Below are 15,751 nucleotides of genomic sequence, written 5' to 3'. Positions count from 1 at the left end.
ATCCTATACACCCATTTTACAATCCCCCAATCACCATAACCTAAATGACGTTTTGCACTTCATTGCTGCAATGTCTGTACGCCGGTTTGCTTCTGACGCTACCAGTGTCGCTGCTCGCAGCAGACATTGATGCCTGGAAGACAAGATCAGTCTACCAAACAATGACCGATCGATTCGCTCGCACCGACGGCTCAACTACACACGCATGCAATCTGACAGAAGGCCTATACTGCGGTGGGACATGGAAAGGGACAATCAAGCAACTCGACTACATTCAAGAAATGGGCTTCGACGCTGTTATGATATCGCCAATTGTCAAGAACGTCGAAGAACGAATCGCTTACGGCGAGGCGTACCATGGCTATTGGATCCAGGACATGTACGCCCTCAACCCACATTTTGGCACTCATGAGGACCTGCTGGATCTGAGTCAAGCTCTTCATGACCGAGGCATGTTTCTCATGATGGACACCGTCATAAATAACATGGCTTTCTCCACAAACGGTGGCGACCCGGCAAAGGATGTCAACTACACGGCGCTCAATCCTTTTAACAAACCAGACTTCTATCACAGTTACTGCAAGATCACCGACTGGAATGACTACCCCCAGTCTCAGTACTGCTGGACCGGAGATAACATTGTTGCACTTCCAGACCTGAAGACAGAAGACGATCGAGTCCAAACATTACTGAACATGTGGATTCAAGAGATGATTTTGACATACTCAGTCGACGGCCTCCGCCTCGACGCAGCCAAACACGTCACACCAGAGTTCCTCCCCCAATTCGAAGAAGCCGCAGATATATTCATGTTCGGCGAAGTCTACGAGCGTTCCGTCGACATCATCTGCGGCTACCACAACTACATGACCAGCGTCACCAACTATCCCATCTACTTTGCCCTCCTCGACGCCTTCACTCTCGGCAACACAGACTCACTCCCCAACCAGGTTGAAGTGATGAAAAACAGCTGTCCCGACATAACAGCACTCACAGTATTCTCCGAGAATCATGATATTGCCCGCTTCGCAAGCATGAAAGATGACCTCACCGTAAGTCACTATCTCATCTAATTCAACCACAACAACCCTCTAACAGACTCTCTCTCCGCCTCGCCAGCTCGCCAAGAATATCCTAACGTTCACCCTTCTCTTTGACGGCATACCCATAATCTACCAAGGCCAAGAACAGCACTTCTCCGGCACCCACGATCCCTACAACCGCGAACCCCTCTGGCCCTCACAATACAACACCTCCTCCCCGCTCTACAAACACATATCAACCCTCAACAGAATCCGCAAGCACGCAATCCAACTCGATCCCACCTACTACCCTTCCTACAAAACCTACCCCATCTACCGCGGATCCTCTGAGATGGCCTTCCGCAAGGGCCGCGAAGGACGACAAATCGTCATGGTCCTTTCCACACAAGGCAGCGATAGCGGCGCATACAAGATCCGCATGATGAATGGGTATCAGCCAGACTATGTGGTTGTAGATGTGCTCAGTTGCAAAACTTGGACGGTTAATGATATGGGGGAATTGAGGCTGGACATGGATAAGGGTGAGCCGAGGGTGTTGTTTCCGGAGAACTTAATGCGGGGGAGTGGGCTTTGTGGGTATCCCGGAGGGAGGGTGAATTACGTGGATTTCCTAAATACTTCGTATTCACCTCCGACTGTGGATGAGAAGGCGAGTGAGAGGGCGGCGGCCTCAGGGGGAATGGGTGCTTTTGAGAAGGTCTGGGTGTGGAGTTGGGTGGTTCTGGGTTGGGGTTTGTTAGGGCTGATTTCGTTTAGTCATGCTCTGGTTGAAACGTACTCGAGCTTTCTTTTCTCGGCCAACATGGTTCGCAATTAATAGTTTCAAATGTGTATCACAAGACTCTTTAATCCAGAGAGATTATATTTTATTTCTCTATTTGTTTGCGCTGCTAATTTGAGTGGAGATTTCAACTACCGCTCTTTGGATCAACAGACACACCGAGCTCTCAACGAGACAAATTGCAAAGGTTATTTACATAAGAAAAAAGACCCCAAGGAAACTATAGCACCGTAATAGAACATCCCAAGCAAATAAGCAATACAGTACGCGCCATCTTTCAGCGTCGCATTTAAAACTCAAACTCGAAAGCTTTACTTGCGGTTTGAGTTGCGCAGGGCCAGAATCTGGACCATGCGGATGAAGATGTTAATGAAATCGAGCTCGAGGCTGATGGACTCGTTGACAACATCCCTGCGAAGAAGGCCTCGTTCGGACATGCGGGCGTGGTAAAGAATCTTCTGAACGTCGTAGAGAGTGAACCCACCGAAAACAGCAAGACCACCATACAACCAGATTCTCTCAGACCACATGAGGGCACGGGTGGCGGTGGAGGGGATGACGAGAGGAGCAAGTCCGGAGAGAGCGACAATGGTCACACCGGCAAGAAGAGGAGCACCGAGGTACAGGTACTTTTCCTGCTTAGCGGTAGCGCCAACGAAAGCGATCGAGCCCATCATTCCAACGGTATAGAGACCAGCGCGAGCGAGGAGAGCCGGGTGCATGAACATAAGAGGCGAAAGGAGGGCAGCCTGGGTGAGGTTGAAACCAGCCCAGAGACCGTACTTCATGACGTAGCTAGAAAATAGTCAGATACTGAGGTGATGCTCGACTCGGGTGGGTCAAGAGTTGATATAGACTTACTTATCCGGAGAGGTGGCCCGTGTTCCAAACATGAATCCGATGCTAGACACAAGACCAACACCAGCAACAAGCCAAGGGTTTGCAGCCATAAGACGGTAGGACCATCCGCTTTGGTGCAGAGCTCTAGCAGCAACACCAATAATTCCGATACCAAGTCCAGTGTGCATGAAGGTTTCGTTCAGGTAAGACCGTTCGTAATGAGGCATTCCACCGTCTTCTCTTGTCTCCCGGTTAAAGATAAAGTTTGTCGCTAAGATAGTTCCACCAACGAGTGCTGCGCCATAGATGAGTTTCTGGGTCGTGTTGCCTTCGGGCACGGTGTAGGACTGCTGCATATACGTGCGGCGGAAAGCATTCTGAAATGTCTGCCGGGACTTTGCGAAAATCGTCGAAGAGGCGGGGTTGATAGGCTTCGGTTGAGCTGGCTTGATGGGAGAGCTGTGGATGAAGCGAGCGTTGTTTGCGGCCTTAGGCACCTGGCGGAGAGCTGCCGGTACGGCAAAGGGGCGTCGTAAGAAGAGCGCCATGACTATGAGGGCGATGTGATGCCAATGGATATCCAGACGATGAAAAGAGCTTCGCTGGCGAGAGCTTCTGAGGTTAATAAAGGATCCTTGCGACCAGTGATATCACTTGCTGACTACGGTGACCCGAACGTTCGAGAAGTGAAGCGGTCATGTGATAGTTAGTTATGCAGCAGAACTGACTCAGCCTCGGCTATAACTTTTGGGTAACTGTTAACTCCGGCGATCCATCATCGTTGGGTTTAGATCGCAAGGCTTCATAGCAAAAGCTCGCCGGTGATATCGGTCGGCTTCCCTTCCAAATCTCCAACTTAAGAGCTTTACATCGATTGACTGAACACGACTCATCCAATTCATTCCGTTATACCATTACACCCAAGCGCCGCCACTATGTCTCCCACTCTAGAAACAATCGATCTACCCCACCTCCCATCTTCGCTCGCTGTCCACGCTGCCCTCTACAAGGACGTACAGAATGCTTCTTATTTGCGGCAGCAGCTTCTCTCAGCTAATACAGATTTTGAATATGCTTTTATCGATGCCAGTATGGTATGTTTGCGTGTTCATTATCTTTTATTGGTCGATTCATTCCGCTTATCCCAGAGTTAGATTCTGTCTCGTGCACACGCCCTCGCCGCTGTCTTCCGTGCTGTCAATGACTATCAAAATGAACGCCTCAAGTCTCGAAACATCCATTCCGAAATCGTCTTTTCCTTCAGCCCCACGAATAACGTGCGTTGACTGCCGCGAACGAGTATACGATTTCCCGCTAACCAACGATAGATCGCCGATTCATTTCGCAAGTTCGGAATTAGCGACAGCACAAGTAATCTGCTAGTGGTCAAGGTTTCGGTTACGCCTGATATAACCCATGAGACTGTCGCTGCACACTTGGCACAGAACGTCGAGGGGGCACCCCTGCCTTTGGATGATGAGGCATTGTCAGGAATTTCCGATATAGGCAAGATCAAGAAGGTTTACAAGCTCGGTTCTCTGCCTTCTACCTCATCAGGTCAGATGAACGGCACTGCTTCTGAGGAAAAGAGACGGCTTGAGCTTTCTGTCTTAGGAGCCATCGCACTGCGTGGAGCAACCTGATTTCCTGCATGACGTTGAGATAGCCATCCTACTGCTTTCACCACGTCCTGCTCGCACCGCAATTCCGCCGCCGTCGGAGGGGTTTGTCCAGCTTAATCGCAAGGGCTAACTACGACACGGCTCTTAACTCACTGGCTAAGGCTTGTGGTAGCGGTAGCTTCCTGCTTTATGCCACACATTGCTTCTGATCGTCCCCGGTTGCGCGATTAACAGTGGGGTCACAAACTATATATAGCCGGCTTGCTCACATCCGTACTCTGACAAACGCATGGAGCTAGCTATATGCAGACTACAGTATAACAAACAGAATGATATTCATATCTACTAGAGTTGCTTAAGTTAATCGAATCGAGAGTCTCGCACTCTGTATCTTATAGCGGTTGCCTGGTCTACGAAATGATCATCCCAAAACGGCAATCCTGTGTCCCTGCCAAGACATCCTTATCGGTGGCGACCTTTATCGTAGCTCCTCGACTTCCTCAACTTCTCAAGTACTCTGTACCTGCACATATTATCGCAAGAGTCTGCAACATGGAACCACACAATCTGTCGCACTACTGATTACACATATGATCCCACCAGCGTGCAGCCTCGGCTTGCCGTCACAATGGCGACCACTGCAGATCTCATCGTGCTGGACTCTTCGCCAGAGAATAATGCGGTTTGCACTCCGCCACCCGCAATAGCGAGGACGAAGAGTACACTCTTATGCGCCGCGTCCTCATCGCCATTGCCCTCACCCTCTGAGCTGTTCCGCCCTCCGTTGCGCTCACGATTTTTTGCCACCTCGGATCGCGAGCAGCCGAAGACGAAAAGCGGGACCGACTCGAATGCTGCCCCTTCGGAGAAAGAGACGGCGCCAAAGCTTCGAAAGGCAAAAACTGGCGAGCAGGCAAAGCGATGTGACGTGGATCAAGAGGTTCTAGGAAACAAGGAATCTACGGCATCGAAATCTAAGAGGACAAGGAAGAAGGCAGATGCTGGAGCTGGAGGCGAGAAGCTGAAGAACAAAACACTGACAGGAAAGGTTGGAAAAGCTGGGGCCGTGAAGTCGAAAGTATCTGCCGCGAAACCATTGTATGGTCAGGTACCACCGAAAGAATCACGCGAACAAATTCAAGAAAAAGGCGAAGCGCAAGACGGTGAATGCGATGATCTACATCTGGAACCGGCCATGAAAAGGAGGTTGGATTGGACACCGAGTAAGGACCCTGTCCAGCCATCTATACATTTGGACGCCAAAGATGGCACGGAAGGCTCGCAACCTGGTCTTGGTACATTGCTTTCCGGCTACGAGTACGATGGAGGAGTGGCTGCATCAGACAGGCTTCAGGTGCTTGCGGATAGCGGTCCAACCAAGCGTCGGCGTATAGAGGTAATGACTTTATTCCTATGCATTGTGTTGCTCTTGTTAACTTCGGGGCTACATAGCTTGTTGAATCTAGGGTTATACCTCTCAAGCCTAAAGCGCTGGACAGCGATGCTCAATCTAACGGCGAAAGGACCTCGCAATCGCCTGCAGCATCTAAGCCAGTCCAGAGACCAAAGCAGCGTGCCAAACGACTAACAACCCTGACGGCTCGGGTGACGGCCTCGTATCAACAAGCCTCTGCCGCCGGCTGCGAACCGGCAGGCCAAACACCCGTCGCCGTCCAGAAACCGAAGGCTCGCAAATCAAAAAAGTCTGCCGATGGAAGTTCAGGGTTCAAAGTGCCGAGGACAATCCTGCTCTCTCCAGAAGCAGCAGTCAAATCGTTAGACCAACAGGATCTTATGTTTGGGACCTGTAGCCAGCTTGAGAGGGCAGACTCACCGACCTTGCTGAGAGACACCCAGAGGGCAATCCTAGAGTCGGAAAAAGAAATTACAGCTGCACCCTTATCAAATTTCCACCGTCATTTGAGCCACACTAACCCGTCTACTGCGCTATCGCGGCTAGCAACTCCAAAAAATCTGTGGTCCGTCGCTGCTAGGGATGCTGAAGGATTGCTTGTGGAAGTGGAGGTTGTGGATTTGCTTGATACGCCTGAAGCGCCTAAGGCCATCATCGAATATGGTGATGGAGGGAATCAGAAACATGACGAACCAGGCAAGGTTGACGCACTGAGCACCGAGTGTGATATACTACCCGTTGAGGAGCCGGCTGTGTTAAATACTTCTGCCGTGGAGGAACTACCGGCGCCCATAACTGAACCCATCGAACAGCCGGCAGCCACCAAGCCGAGGGTTGCAACGAAGCGTAAAATGCCTAACTACGATAATTGGAAAGATACCACCTTGGCTAGAGATATTAAGCGTTTCGGATTGAAAGAAATGAAGAACCGCAAAAGAATGATTGAAGTTCTGAAGGAGTGCTGGTTGGCAAGTTATGGAGCGGGCAATGATGGAGGGCAAGGAGATGAGGTTCCACAGCGCACCGAGGTCGCATTGACAACAGCAGCATCCAAGCTGCAGAAGGTCGAAAAGCCAAAGAAACTGGAAGTGCAACCTCTAGCAGAGCCCACCGAGCCAATTACGGAAATAACCACCACCTCAACAACCGCCATTTCCTCGTCTTCCACCGCAGAAAGAACCCTCGTCGCCGAATGCCAACGATTACCCACCAAGCCCCAAAAACAGCCCGACAGCGAGACAAGCAATACAATGAAAGAGGCAATCACTCAACCTAAATCTACATACTCCTTTATTGACGTCGAAGAAATCCAAGACTCAGAAGACGAGTTCCCCCCGTCCCCAAGCCGGCTCTTCCCTTCTCGACCACAAAAGAAGCCAGAATTACTCACTTCAACAGTCCCCTCAAGCCCAATACCAAAGGCCCCGTCAACACTTGAGCGCAACAAACGACAAAACAAACGGATGCCCACCAGTTCTATCTGCACAAAACCCGGTATTTCGCCCTCACAACGCCCGAACCTCGCCGATCAAATCACAAAAGCTGTCCGCAGCCAACCTCGCGCAAACGCCGCGGGGAAACAAAAAGGCCTAACTTGGCATGAGAAGATTCTCATGTACGACCCGATCTTTCTGGAGGATTTCACTGCGTGGCTGAATACAGAGGGACTCGGGTCAGTTGATGAGGACCGGGAGGTTGGAGCTGGATTTGTTCGGGAGTGGTGTGAGGCGAAGGGGATTTGTTGTTGTTATAAGGTCAAGAGGCCGGGAAGACATTACTGAAATTTTTTCCCCTCCTCGTTTTGGTTTGTCTCTTTGGTCGCCTTTGGTTTGAAGTGATGAATATGTTGGAGTTTTGGTAGGTTGGTTGATGGTCGATATCTATCTAGGTGTTCTACTTCTTGCATGATTGGAGTTATAACCGGTATACCCTTAAGAATTGTATGTATTGTGAGAGTTAACAGAACAAACGAAATTCAGGTTTATGCTCTAAAGAATGTATCAGTTGAATGTAAAGCACGCTGCTTTTTTGTATCTGCCATCTCGGCATCACAGTGAATGCCTCTGTCAGCGGTCAATAGACCTGGCCATTACCTAGGGACTTACTATGGTCAATGTGCCGACTAAAGGTGGCCGTCGGAACGCTCCTCTTGCTCACCGGACTGGGCATTTTCCTGATTGCGGGCGAGAGCGCCTATAATCAATGTGCAAATGCCGCTTTCTTCGTAGGCATTGGGAGTATTCTGTACGGTCTCCATCAAAACGTCCAGATCCCTTTGTGGAAGTTGTCTCAAGAAGTCCGGATCGTTCTGTGCAAGATTCAGCAAATCTTCCTGCGAAAGAGTTTCCTGGACGTTCTGTGTAGACTGCATCGAGTGGTCTTGTGTAAGATCCAATATCTGCCCACCTTTCGGCTGTGTCCATCCAGGAAGCGTCATAGCAGTGCTTCTAGTAAACTGGTTGTAGTGGCCAGTAGGGACTGCTATATATGGATTTTGACCAGGGGTTAGTTGGGTGGGTGCTGCGGTGGGATTCGATGCAGGCGTTACATGCACTGCTGCTCCTGCTGCTCCTGCTGCTGCTGCTCCTCCTGCTGTTTCGGCGACTATTCTGGAATCTGACCTCTCTCCCGCGGCTAGCACTTGTGTTGTTGTTCTTCTTTTCTTCCTGCCCCCCTCAAGAAGCCCAGTTTCAAGCTGTGCAATTCGTAAATGGAGGGTGTGATTGTCTGCCTTAAGCTTCTGATTCTCGAGTGTTAGTTCAACAAGAGCGTCCCCAGTCTTTTGCCATTCTGCAGCTGTTAGGCCATGGAGTGGATCGTTTGGATCATCTCTTGATGATGACTGCGGGTGTGCACCCTGGGTGGCGGGAGTTGATGCTCGACAAAGTTCAACCTGAGTAGTGTAAAGTTGCACTTCAAGCTGCCTAATCTTTTCGCGTAATTCATGTTCTTCTTGTCTGATGCCTTCTTCATCCACTCTAGACACAACTCCCGAATCAATAGCCCTAAGCATGCTTCTTTGGCAAGTCTTGCATGACCAGGTGCACGGCACGCCTTTGGATATACAGAGTCTGCATCTGCCAGGTTCCTGATCGCAGTTCCATCGGTTTATCTAGGGTGTCAAAGATCGACTATTAGTACACATAAAACAAAGCCAAGGACGAGTGGGAAGGGAATACTCACAGAGCAGCGATCACATTTTGGGAATCGAGGTTCATTCTGGGACTTTGTAAGCTTCCTTTTGATCCAGTCATCTGCGTCGATACTTGCTCGAGCCCATTGTTCCTTGGTTCCATTGCTCCTATCCGATCCGGCACCAAGAATCGTAAGGGTGCCAGCAGGTGTAGAAGAAGCAGTGGGAGGAGGGGGCGAGGTGAGGATAGGAGGAGGGGGAGAAGAAACAATAGTGGCAGCAGCGGGGGCAGGAGTAGTGACTGTGGGAGCAGCAGCAGGGGCAGGCGCCGGAGGTACTACAGCCCAGGGAAGTACAAGAGGAGCGACAGCTGCAGGTGGTGCACTGATTTTGCGCTTTTTGCTCGCTTCTTCACCATTCCGACTCTCATTGCTCCCATTGCTCCGATCGGACCCCTCAAATAGGCTGTCATGATCACTTCCACCAGGACTAGCGACTTCCTCGGGTTCGCGCCTGCGCTTCTGCCCCCCTGTACTCTCTGTATCGCCACCGGCAGAGCTGAGAGCGAGAACACTGAGGCCTCCTCGAATAGTAGAGTCACTATGGGCAGACTCATTAGCCTTGCGCCTTTCTCCACGTCTGGGTGCCATCTTGGACCACTCACGAAATGATAGACTTTGGTTTCGGGTTCGGCGAGTGATTCGTGATTGCGGAAGCTTGAGGGTTCTATACCTAGAGATATTCGTCGGTACTTGAGGGATTAGTGGTTCTTAAATATGCATTCATCCACAAAACCATTCAGGAAGTCATTGTTCAATGGATTTGGTGGTTTCAGATCCTTCCGCGACAAAGGCCATGGGACAATCAGCCGTGACGAATGAAAGGAACGGAACTTGACCGGTGCTTTGTTCTTGCACAAGTAGTGAAAGTAGACACGCAATGGACTATTCGAAGGATAGGTATCCCGGTGAGATGGCATGACCTATCACGGATAGAACTAACCGTCCTTACGCCCTGAGGTTGATTGGATTCTAGATAGAACAGTATTCCTGGAAGAAAATGAGCGTGGAAAAGAAATCTAAGATACATGAAAACCTCCAAATATTTCACCAGATCCAACCATGATGCAATATGAATCCTGACCAATGCATGCTGGTGTAGCTCCGTATCAGATCAGAGTCGAACTCCTCCCATGCTTCCCTGTGCACCTGGACAGAAGTGACAAAAACGATAGTACTCCACTTGGCGAAGATCAGTCACGGCAGAGACGTGGCTCGCCGGTTAAATGCGCTTTAGATATAGACAAAAAATGCAGCAAGACTCGTCACTGTCATCAATCGGAAACAAACAGCACCTGCCGAGACAGAAACCAAAACTCCGGTAAATGAGCCAGCACGGATGTGAAATGAATGTAAGAATGTTATAAAAAAGTCGTAATCAGATGAAGGGCTTCGGGAATCGTGAGGAGGCGAGGCATTAAACAATAGAGAGGGTGGTAACCACCCAGAAAAAGCGTACGAAAAGCGCACAGCGGCGCTAGTAATATTATCGGTAAAGTCGGCCGTTCACAGCAACCGTATCGAAGAAGACCTTACCCTGGTATTTCGAGGGACCGCCTGACTCAATCCAGGGAGTCAGGCTTTTGCACTGGCTCACGTCGAAAGCTTCAAGCTGAGTGCACCCATCTGCTACCTCCTCAACACCAGTACCAGTCACACGAACGCAGCCCCGTACAGAAAGCCGCTTTAGATGCAAAAGATGAAGACCAATGCTGCGCAAAGACGGATCTGATATTGCAGAGCCGCAGAATGACATGTTCAGATACGTCAACTGGGAACACTGCAGAGCAAGGACCTCCGTTGCAGTATCCGAGAGGGCGCAGCAAAATGACTGCGCAAGACATGTGTTAGCGAGCTTATCTGATTAGACTCAAAGCGGGATTGAGTGTCCATACTAGATCCAGTTCTTGCAATTGCTTTGCCGCATTGGTAAGGTAGACAATCGCATTGTCAGTAAGATACGTGCAGTCGGCCAGACAGAGCTTTCGGAGATTGGTAAACTGCGCGTTTCCCCAGAATTGAAACCCATGGTCGGTGATTGTGGTGCATCGTGTTAGATCCATTTCTTCGATTCTCGATGCGGCGTGAGATGCAATATGGTGCATTGATCTGTCAGTAACATGTTTGCAATACGACAAAGTTAGTCGCTTGAGCTCGGGGCATCCAAAAATTGCACCCGTTGGCGTTTGAATGGTAGGTTTGATGGGAGGCTTCCCAGTTTTGCCAGAATCCTCCGGCGGTTTGTATGGTCCCGGGGTAGTCCACCCAACAATGCGCGCTAAGAGCGTATCGCTGACCTTTCGACAATTGCTGAGATCCACTTCCTGCAGGCCAGTTGCCTTGAGTGCCATCTCCAGGATGGAGGACGCCGTTACGTCCCAAACGCTCTTCATTTTCCAGGTCTTAACATTAGATCCACAAGCTTTGACCAAGGTATTGAAGCCTTCGTCGGTTATATGAAAGCAGTTGCTGATATCTATGTAGCGCGGCCGTATGCCAACGAAAGGGCATATAATCTTGGCCAGCGCATCGTCCGTGACACAGCGGTTATATGTGCTCAAATCTAGGTAGTGGAGCAGATTAGGGGACGTATTCAGAATCTCAGACCAGTAGAGAGACACAGCTCGGAGGCTCAGCAACTCATGCAGCTCGAGATATTGAAATATCTGCAGTAAAACCCTTTCAGGAAGAAGACCGCGATTGCTGTTGCTAGGCTCGCGCCGTGTCTTGTGCGTAAGGGGGGTGGTTGTAGTATCCGAAGAGGTACGAAAAGATGAACTGCTCGACCGAGGTTCTGAAGGAGGAGATGGGCGCTGTTGATCTCGAGTAACCTCTTCCGGTGATAATGGTGCGACAGAGCCCCGACGACTGCGAAGTCGGACGTTGTCCAAGCCCACATTGAGGAATGGGTCTGGGTCTGACGGCCGCAATACTGCGTGCTCGTCTATACCATTCGGTTTCTGTGTGCCATCCAGCTCTGTCTCGGTGAGAGTCAAAAGAGGCATTGACTGTCTACGAGCAGTTCTAATCCTGAAGCCCTCGTCGGCAGGGTCCAAGCCGTCGGCCTCAGACATAACAACATCGCCATCCGATGCCGACTTGAGTCTGTCCTTGGCTGTCCGCTCTACCTGTTCGCGTACATCCTGCGGACATTTTTCCCAGAACTCGACCAACACTTCTCCGCTAATCATGAGACATTCGACTGCACTGATCGAGCGCACGGTTGCAGTTCGGCGAGGTGCTAGGGAGAGGCTCACAACTTCGCCAAAATACTGTCCCTGTCTCAAGCGCGCTTTGACTTCAAAGCCTGGATGTTCAATGGTATTCGGTGGCGAGCGCCCGCCGTTTCGCGAGTCCCTCTTCTCGCTCAGAACTTCCACCTCGCCGCGGACGATGAAGTAGACTTCCCGACCTTGGGAGTCTTGTTTGATGATGTCGGTAAATGGCGGAAATGATCGAGGTTGGGAATTTAGGCCCAGGAAGTGAAGAATATCCGGCGGAAGGCCTGCAAAGAGCGGCAACTCCTTCAGTAACATGCGCACGTTCACGAGCCCATTTGCCAGAGCACTTGAGGTTCCATCAGCTAGTCCTGGGCTTGGAGATTTGCGTTTCTTATTGACAAACTTTAAGCTTGTACCATCCTGTTCGGTGAGCGAGAGGTCGCGAGAAAACGTCTCTCTCAACCTTTTAGATCCTCTTCGACCTGCCTCTATTAAATCGGCTGAAGGTACTGAAGTTTCTTTCTTTTTCTTCTCCAGTATCATCAATCGTTCCTGCGCTTCATCCCGGATGGCCCGCTCTACCTCCGGGAAGCGAGGTAAAATTTTTCGAAAGTCTTCCTTGGATAATACCACCAGCAAGCATCTGGAGCGGGCGAGGATGGTGGCAGTACGAGGACGATCCATCAGTACACCAATCTCGCCAAAGAAGGCGCCAGGCTCGAGCTCCGCATATATACTTTCCCCATCTCGTGATGTGACCGACACCGCACCTCGTACCAACCAGTATATTGCCTTCGCATCGTCTCCTTCCGTCAAAATATAGTCATTGGGGGCGCAAAGCTGTGGGCGTAGGTGTTGACCCACATCGATCAAGAACGATTCCGGCGTCGACTGGAACAGCGGGAAAGAGCGCAATCGGTCAATGAGGTCTAGAGGTAAAGCTTGGATGTTGGACGAGGTTAATGGCGATGGGCGCACCGGGCGATTCGGGTTCGTCAAAGAATCAAATGAATGGATCAGCGATACGGTGTCGGAGACAGGTGTGACAGCTTTGGTTGAGCCTCCGCCGGCTCTTCCATGACGCCGCATGATGAACGATTGAGACGCTTTCCGAGAAGAAACAGAGCATAAGACACAAGAGAGTTAGTTGTATGTCCCTAGCACGAGCATAGGGTTTGTCGGAACCACAGCACTAATCCGATGACGTCGACGAAAATAGAATGACGGGAGCTTCAGAGCATCCCCAGTTCCACGGCGCGGGGGAGGGTCAGTAGCGAGCAAACATTTGAGCAGCCGACCGGAGCCGATTTCTTTTCGATGCGAGCGGATGAGAGAATAGAGCTATCGATGGGACGAGAATCGGATATCGGAAACAAGCTGTAAACTGCAAGGAATCATTTGCGTTAGTCAGAGTTCAGAGAGCTTTGAGGAGAGCTTAGTTATTTCGGTACTGTGAAGACTGGGTCCCGACTCCCGACTGAGGAATGGATTCTCTACCTACCTTCAACCTTCGGAGGGCGGGGATCTCCCACGTCAAACGGCAATAAGTAATTTAATGCTGCCGAGCTCCACCAACACCTCCGGCCAGTTGTAAAAAGCCGTGATCCTTGCAGAGAGGGCGCGATCAGATTTATAAAGGAACAAGCTCAGATAATCGGGTGCTTGTAGTTGAGCGACACTGTCGCGTCGTTCGTTCGGAGTGTAGGCCGAGGACGGTTGTGGGTGGGATGGTTGACTGATTCGATAGCCTAGCTGAAGACGATCTAATCCTTTCTCTTGAAGAGTTAAATTATATCTAAGATTCGCAATATCACCTCGGTTAGCAGAGATATCAAGGCAAATGAGTAAAGAGAAGCTGTTCCGGCGATCGAATCGTTGTAGTGGGCAGCAGGAACATTCAATAATAATAGAGAGGGGTTCGGCAGCGAATGTAAGGAAGAAAAAAAGATCGTTCTAAAGAAGTTCTAGAAGGGGGGGAGTCAGATCGCCCTCAGCCCTCAGCCCTTTGCTTTTTCTTTTCTTCTTCTATCTGAGGTAATAATAGGTGATAACACGGAGGTGACATCGGCGGGGTGGTAAGATGCAAGTTGAAAGAAACTGTCCTCATTGATGCACCAAAGGTAATGCTTTCTCCTATAGAATCCAGCATCACGACCATCTACTCTCACTGTGGAATATGTTCCTTGAAAGCTTCAGAACCAGAGGCATAGGTTCTGTTTCAGGATGACTGATTTCCCTACGGTTACAGCACCAGCGTCTATTTCCAGAGCAACAGCTTCAGTACCGGCCTGTTTGTGCTACCCAGCCCTCAAAGGCTGAAACGCACACCCTGAGCCACAACTCGTAGATTGTAGCGTGGCAGTCACCTGATGCTAGGTGTCGTGTCCTAGAACAAAGAGAAGGGGAAAAAAAAGGCTGGAAGACCCAGGGCTTCCCGGATCGGTGTGGTCTTCCGTGGAGCCCACGAATTTCGTCAGGGCATCACGATAGATCCGCCTAGCCTAGACGGGGCTCCCTTGGCACCGTAGCTTGAAGGTGGCTTGAGGTGTTCCGTGGTCTTGGGCAGTGGATGGTTATTCAGAGCATAGAGGAACCAAAATAGCAGGCTAATTTGGGAAATTGGCAGAGACGGGGTCAGATCCGGCCAGACGAACTTCACGATCCAGGGTGACACTGCACCTTCCAGACTGTGTGGGATGCCAGGGCCAAGTGGTTAAGTAAGAGATGCTTGGCGCATATCGCTATTAATAACCTTGAGCTTGTCAATCGCTTTTGGACCGGGGCTGACCAAGGACAAAATCAACGTAGGCAGGTCGATTCCCCTTCAGCGATTCGAGACAGTCTTGCAACAGTCCGTAGACAAGACTCAGTTTGAGGCCGAGCTTTGTAGTTCGTGCGGCGGTGTAAACATCATGCCGAGCTAGAAACCAAGTTGTCAGCTCTTCTCCTTTCGACAGGCACTATAGTATTATAGCCGGACAAACCTAGCAAGCTGTAGATTCCAGAAAATGCTAATCCAGCCGTGACAGTGGATGCAAAATCTCGCTGGTCATGACGGGCATAGTCCACCGTCTCCTCAAAGACACAAAACGCCAGGGCGCAAGCGCTGAGCTTGAAACCCATTTTCACACCCTCCTTCACGCCTCCTACAATAGTTGCGTAATTCTTGTTCTTATGGTACTGGAACCACCCAGTAGGGCTCGTGGGAAAGCGATGAGCATTCTCAGCACGAAACCGGTACGCGGCCGTTTTGCTTCCGTGCAACGAACCGATGACCATTCCGCTAGAAAGGGCCGATAGTGTGGTCAGAGGTAGTCGTTTGCCAACGTCCATTCCTAGCCTAGGAGGTGCTTCGGATTCGAAGAGCTTGTCCCAATGAAGGATCTTGAGCAGTGTGGTGGATTCTGGACCACGCGTTTCGGAGGGAACTTCGGCGGCCATTGTAGAAGAGACAGAGGAGAGTTCCGCGTTTGTTCCGGAGTAAATAATGAGAATTATGTGCGAGACCTATTTAAGGAGAACGAACGATACTCGCTTCGTGGTTCAAGGTGTTGGAGCTCTAGGGGCCTGAGAACTCTGACGTTGAGTGAGGACTCTGAGGAGTAGTTGCGGCCTGCGGTAAATCAAATGTTCTCCGG

At 50.4% G+C, this 15,751-nt stretch overlaps 8 protein-coding genes across 8 annotated transcripts; 4 read left to right on the top strand and 4 right to left on the bottom strand.

Moving 5' to 3' along the window:
- Positions 1–161: 161 nt before the first annotated feature.
- BJY04DRAFT_210941 (alpha-amylase) lies at positions 162–1,860 on the top strand (the record flags this gene model as incomplete). Its single annotated transcript, XM_073714329.1, has 2 exons — positions 162–1,052; positions 1,099–1,860. 2 exons carry the CDS (start codon positions 162–164, stop codon positions 1,858–1,860), a joined length of 1,653 nt encoding a protein of 550 aa, XP_073565753.1.
- Positions 1,861–1,892: 32 nt separating this feature from the next.
- BJY04DRAFT_200823 (Bax Inhibitor family protein) lies at positions 1,893–3,252 on the bottom strand. Its single transcript, XM_073712996.1, has 2 exons — positions 2,686–3,252; positions 1,893–2,619 (listed from the first exon to the last, which is right to left on the bottom strand). The coding sequence occupies exons 1-2, from the start codon at positions 3,210–3,212 to the stop codon at positions 2,136–2,138; spliced, it is 1,011 nt and encodes a 336-aa protein (XP_073565752.1). The 5' UTR covers positions 3,213–3,252; the 3' UTR covers positions 1,893–2,135.
- On the top strand, positions 3,253–4,616 carry BJY04DRAFT_200820 (EKC/KEOPS complex subunit CGI121/TPRKB). Its single transcript, XM_073712995.1, has 3 exons — positions 3,253–3,758; positions 3,819–3,941; positions 3,993–4,616. The coding sequence occupies exons 1-3, from the start codon at positions 3,600–3,602 to the stop codon at positions 4,305–4,307; spliced, it is 597 nt and encodes a 198-aa protein (XP_073565751.1). The 5' UTR covers positions 3,253–3,599; the 3' UTR covers positions 4,308–4,616.
- A 163-nt stretch (positions 4,617–4,779) lies between these two features.
- slx4 lies at positions 4,780–7,642 on the top strand. Its single transcript, XM_073708868.1, has 2 exons — positions 4,780–5,682; positions 5,739–7,642. The coding sequence occupies exons 1-2, from the start codon at positions 4,915–4,917 to the stop codon at positions 7,479–7,481; spliced, it is 2,511 nt and encodes an 836-aa protein (XP_073565750.1). The 5' UTR covers positions 4,780–4,914; the 3' UTR covers positions 7,482–7,642.
- A 43-nt stretch (positions 7,643–7,685) lies between these two features.
- On the bottom strand, positions 7,686–8,920 carry BJY04DRAFT_200818 (uncharacterized protein). Its single transcript, XM_073712994.1, has 2 exons — positions 8,884–8,920; positions 7,686–8,812 (listed from the first exon to the last, which is right to left on the bottom strand). Exon 2 carries the CDS (start codon positions 8,711–8,713, stop codon positions 7,823–7,825), a length of 891 nt encoding a protein of 296 aa, XP_073565749.1. The 5' UTR covers positions 8,714–8,812; positions 8,884–8,920; the 3' UTR covers positions 7,686–7,822.
- Positions 8,921–9,274: 354 nt separating this feature from the next.
- On the top strand, positions 9,275–9,641 carry BJY04DRAFT_200817 (uncharacterized protein). Its single transcript, XM_073712993.1, has 2 exons — positions 9,275–9,433; positions 9,498–9,641. The coding sequence occupies exons 1-2, from the start codon at positions 9,304–9,306 to the stop codon at positions 9,587–9,589; spliced, it is 222 nt and encodes a 73-aa protein (XP_073565748.1). The 5' UTR covers positions 9,275–9,303; the 3' UTR covers positions 9,590–9,641.
- A 51-nt stretch (positions 9,642–9,692) lies between these two features.
- BJY04DRAFT_200816 (cyclic nucleotide-binding domain protein) lies at positions 9,693–13,587 on the bottom strand. The gene is made up of 2 exons (XM_073712992.1): positions 10,788–13,587; positions 9,693–10,723 (listed from the first exon to the last, which is right to left on the bottom strand). The coding sequence occupies exons 1-2, from the start codon at positions 13,200–13,202 to the stop codon at positions 10,379–10,381; spliced, it is 2,760 nt and encodes a 919-aa protein (XP_073565747.1). The 5' UTR covers positions 13,203–13,587; the 3' UTR covers positions 9,693–10,378.
- A 986-nt stretch (positions 13,588–14,573) lies between these two features.
- Positions 14,574–15,705, bottom strand: BJY04DRAFT_149905 (uncharacterized protein). The gene is made up of 2 exons (XM_073708867.1): positions 15,098–15,705; positions 14,574–15,033 (listed from the first exon to the last, which is right to left on the bottom strand). Exons 1-2 carry the CDS (start codon positions 15,552–15,554, stop codon positions 14,876–14,878), a joined length of 615 nt encoding a protein of 204 aa, XP_073565746.1. The 5' UTR covers positions 15,555–15,705; the 3' UTR covers positions 14,574–14,875.
- Positions 15,706–15,751: the final 46 nt, after the last annotated feature.

Source organism: Aspergillus karnatakaensis (genome assembly GCF_047715665.1).
Source record: "Aspergillus karnatakaensis strain CBS 102800 unplaced genomic scaffold BJY04scaffold_74, whole genome shotgun sequence".
Taxonomy (NCBI): Eukaryota; Fungi; Ascomycota; class Eurotiomycetes; order Eurotiales; family Aspergillaceae; genus Aspergillus; species Aspergillus karnatakaensis.
This window is presented reverse-complemented; position numbering and strand designations above follow the sequence as displayed.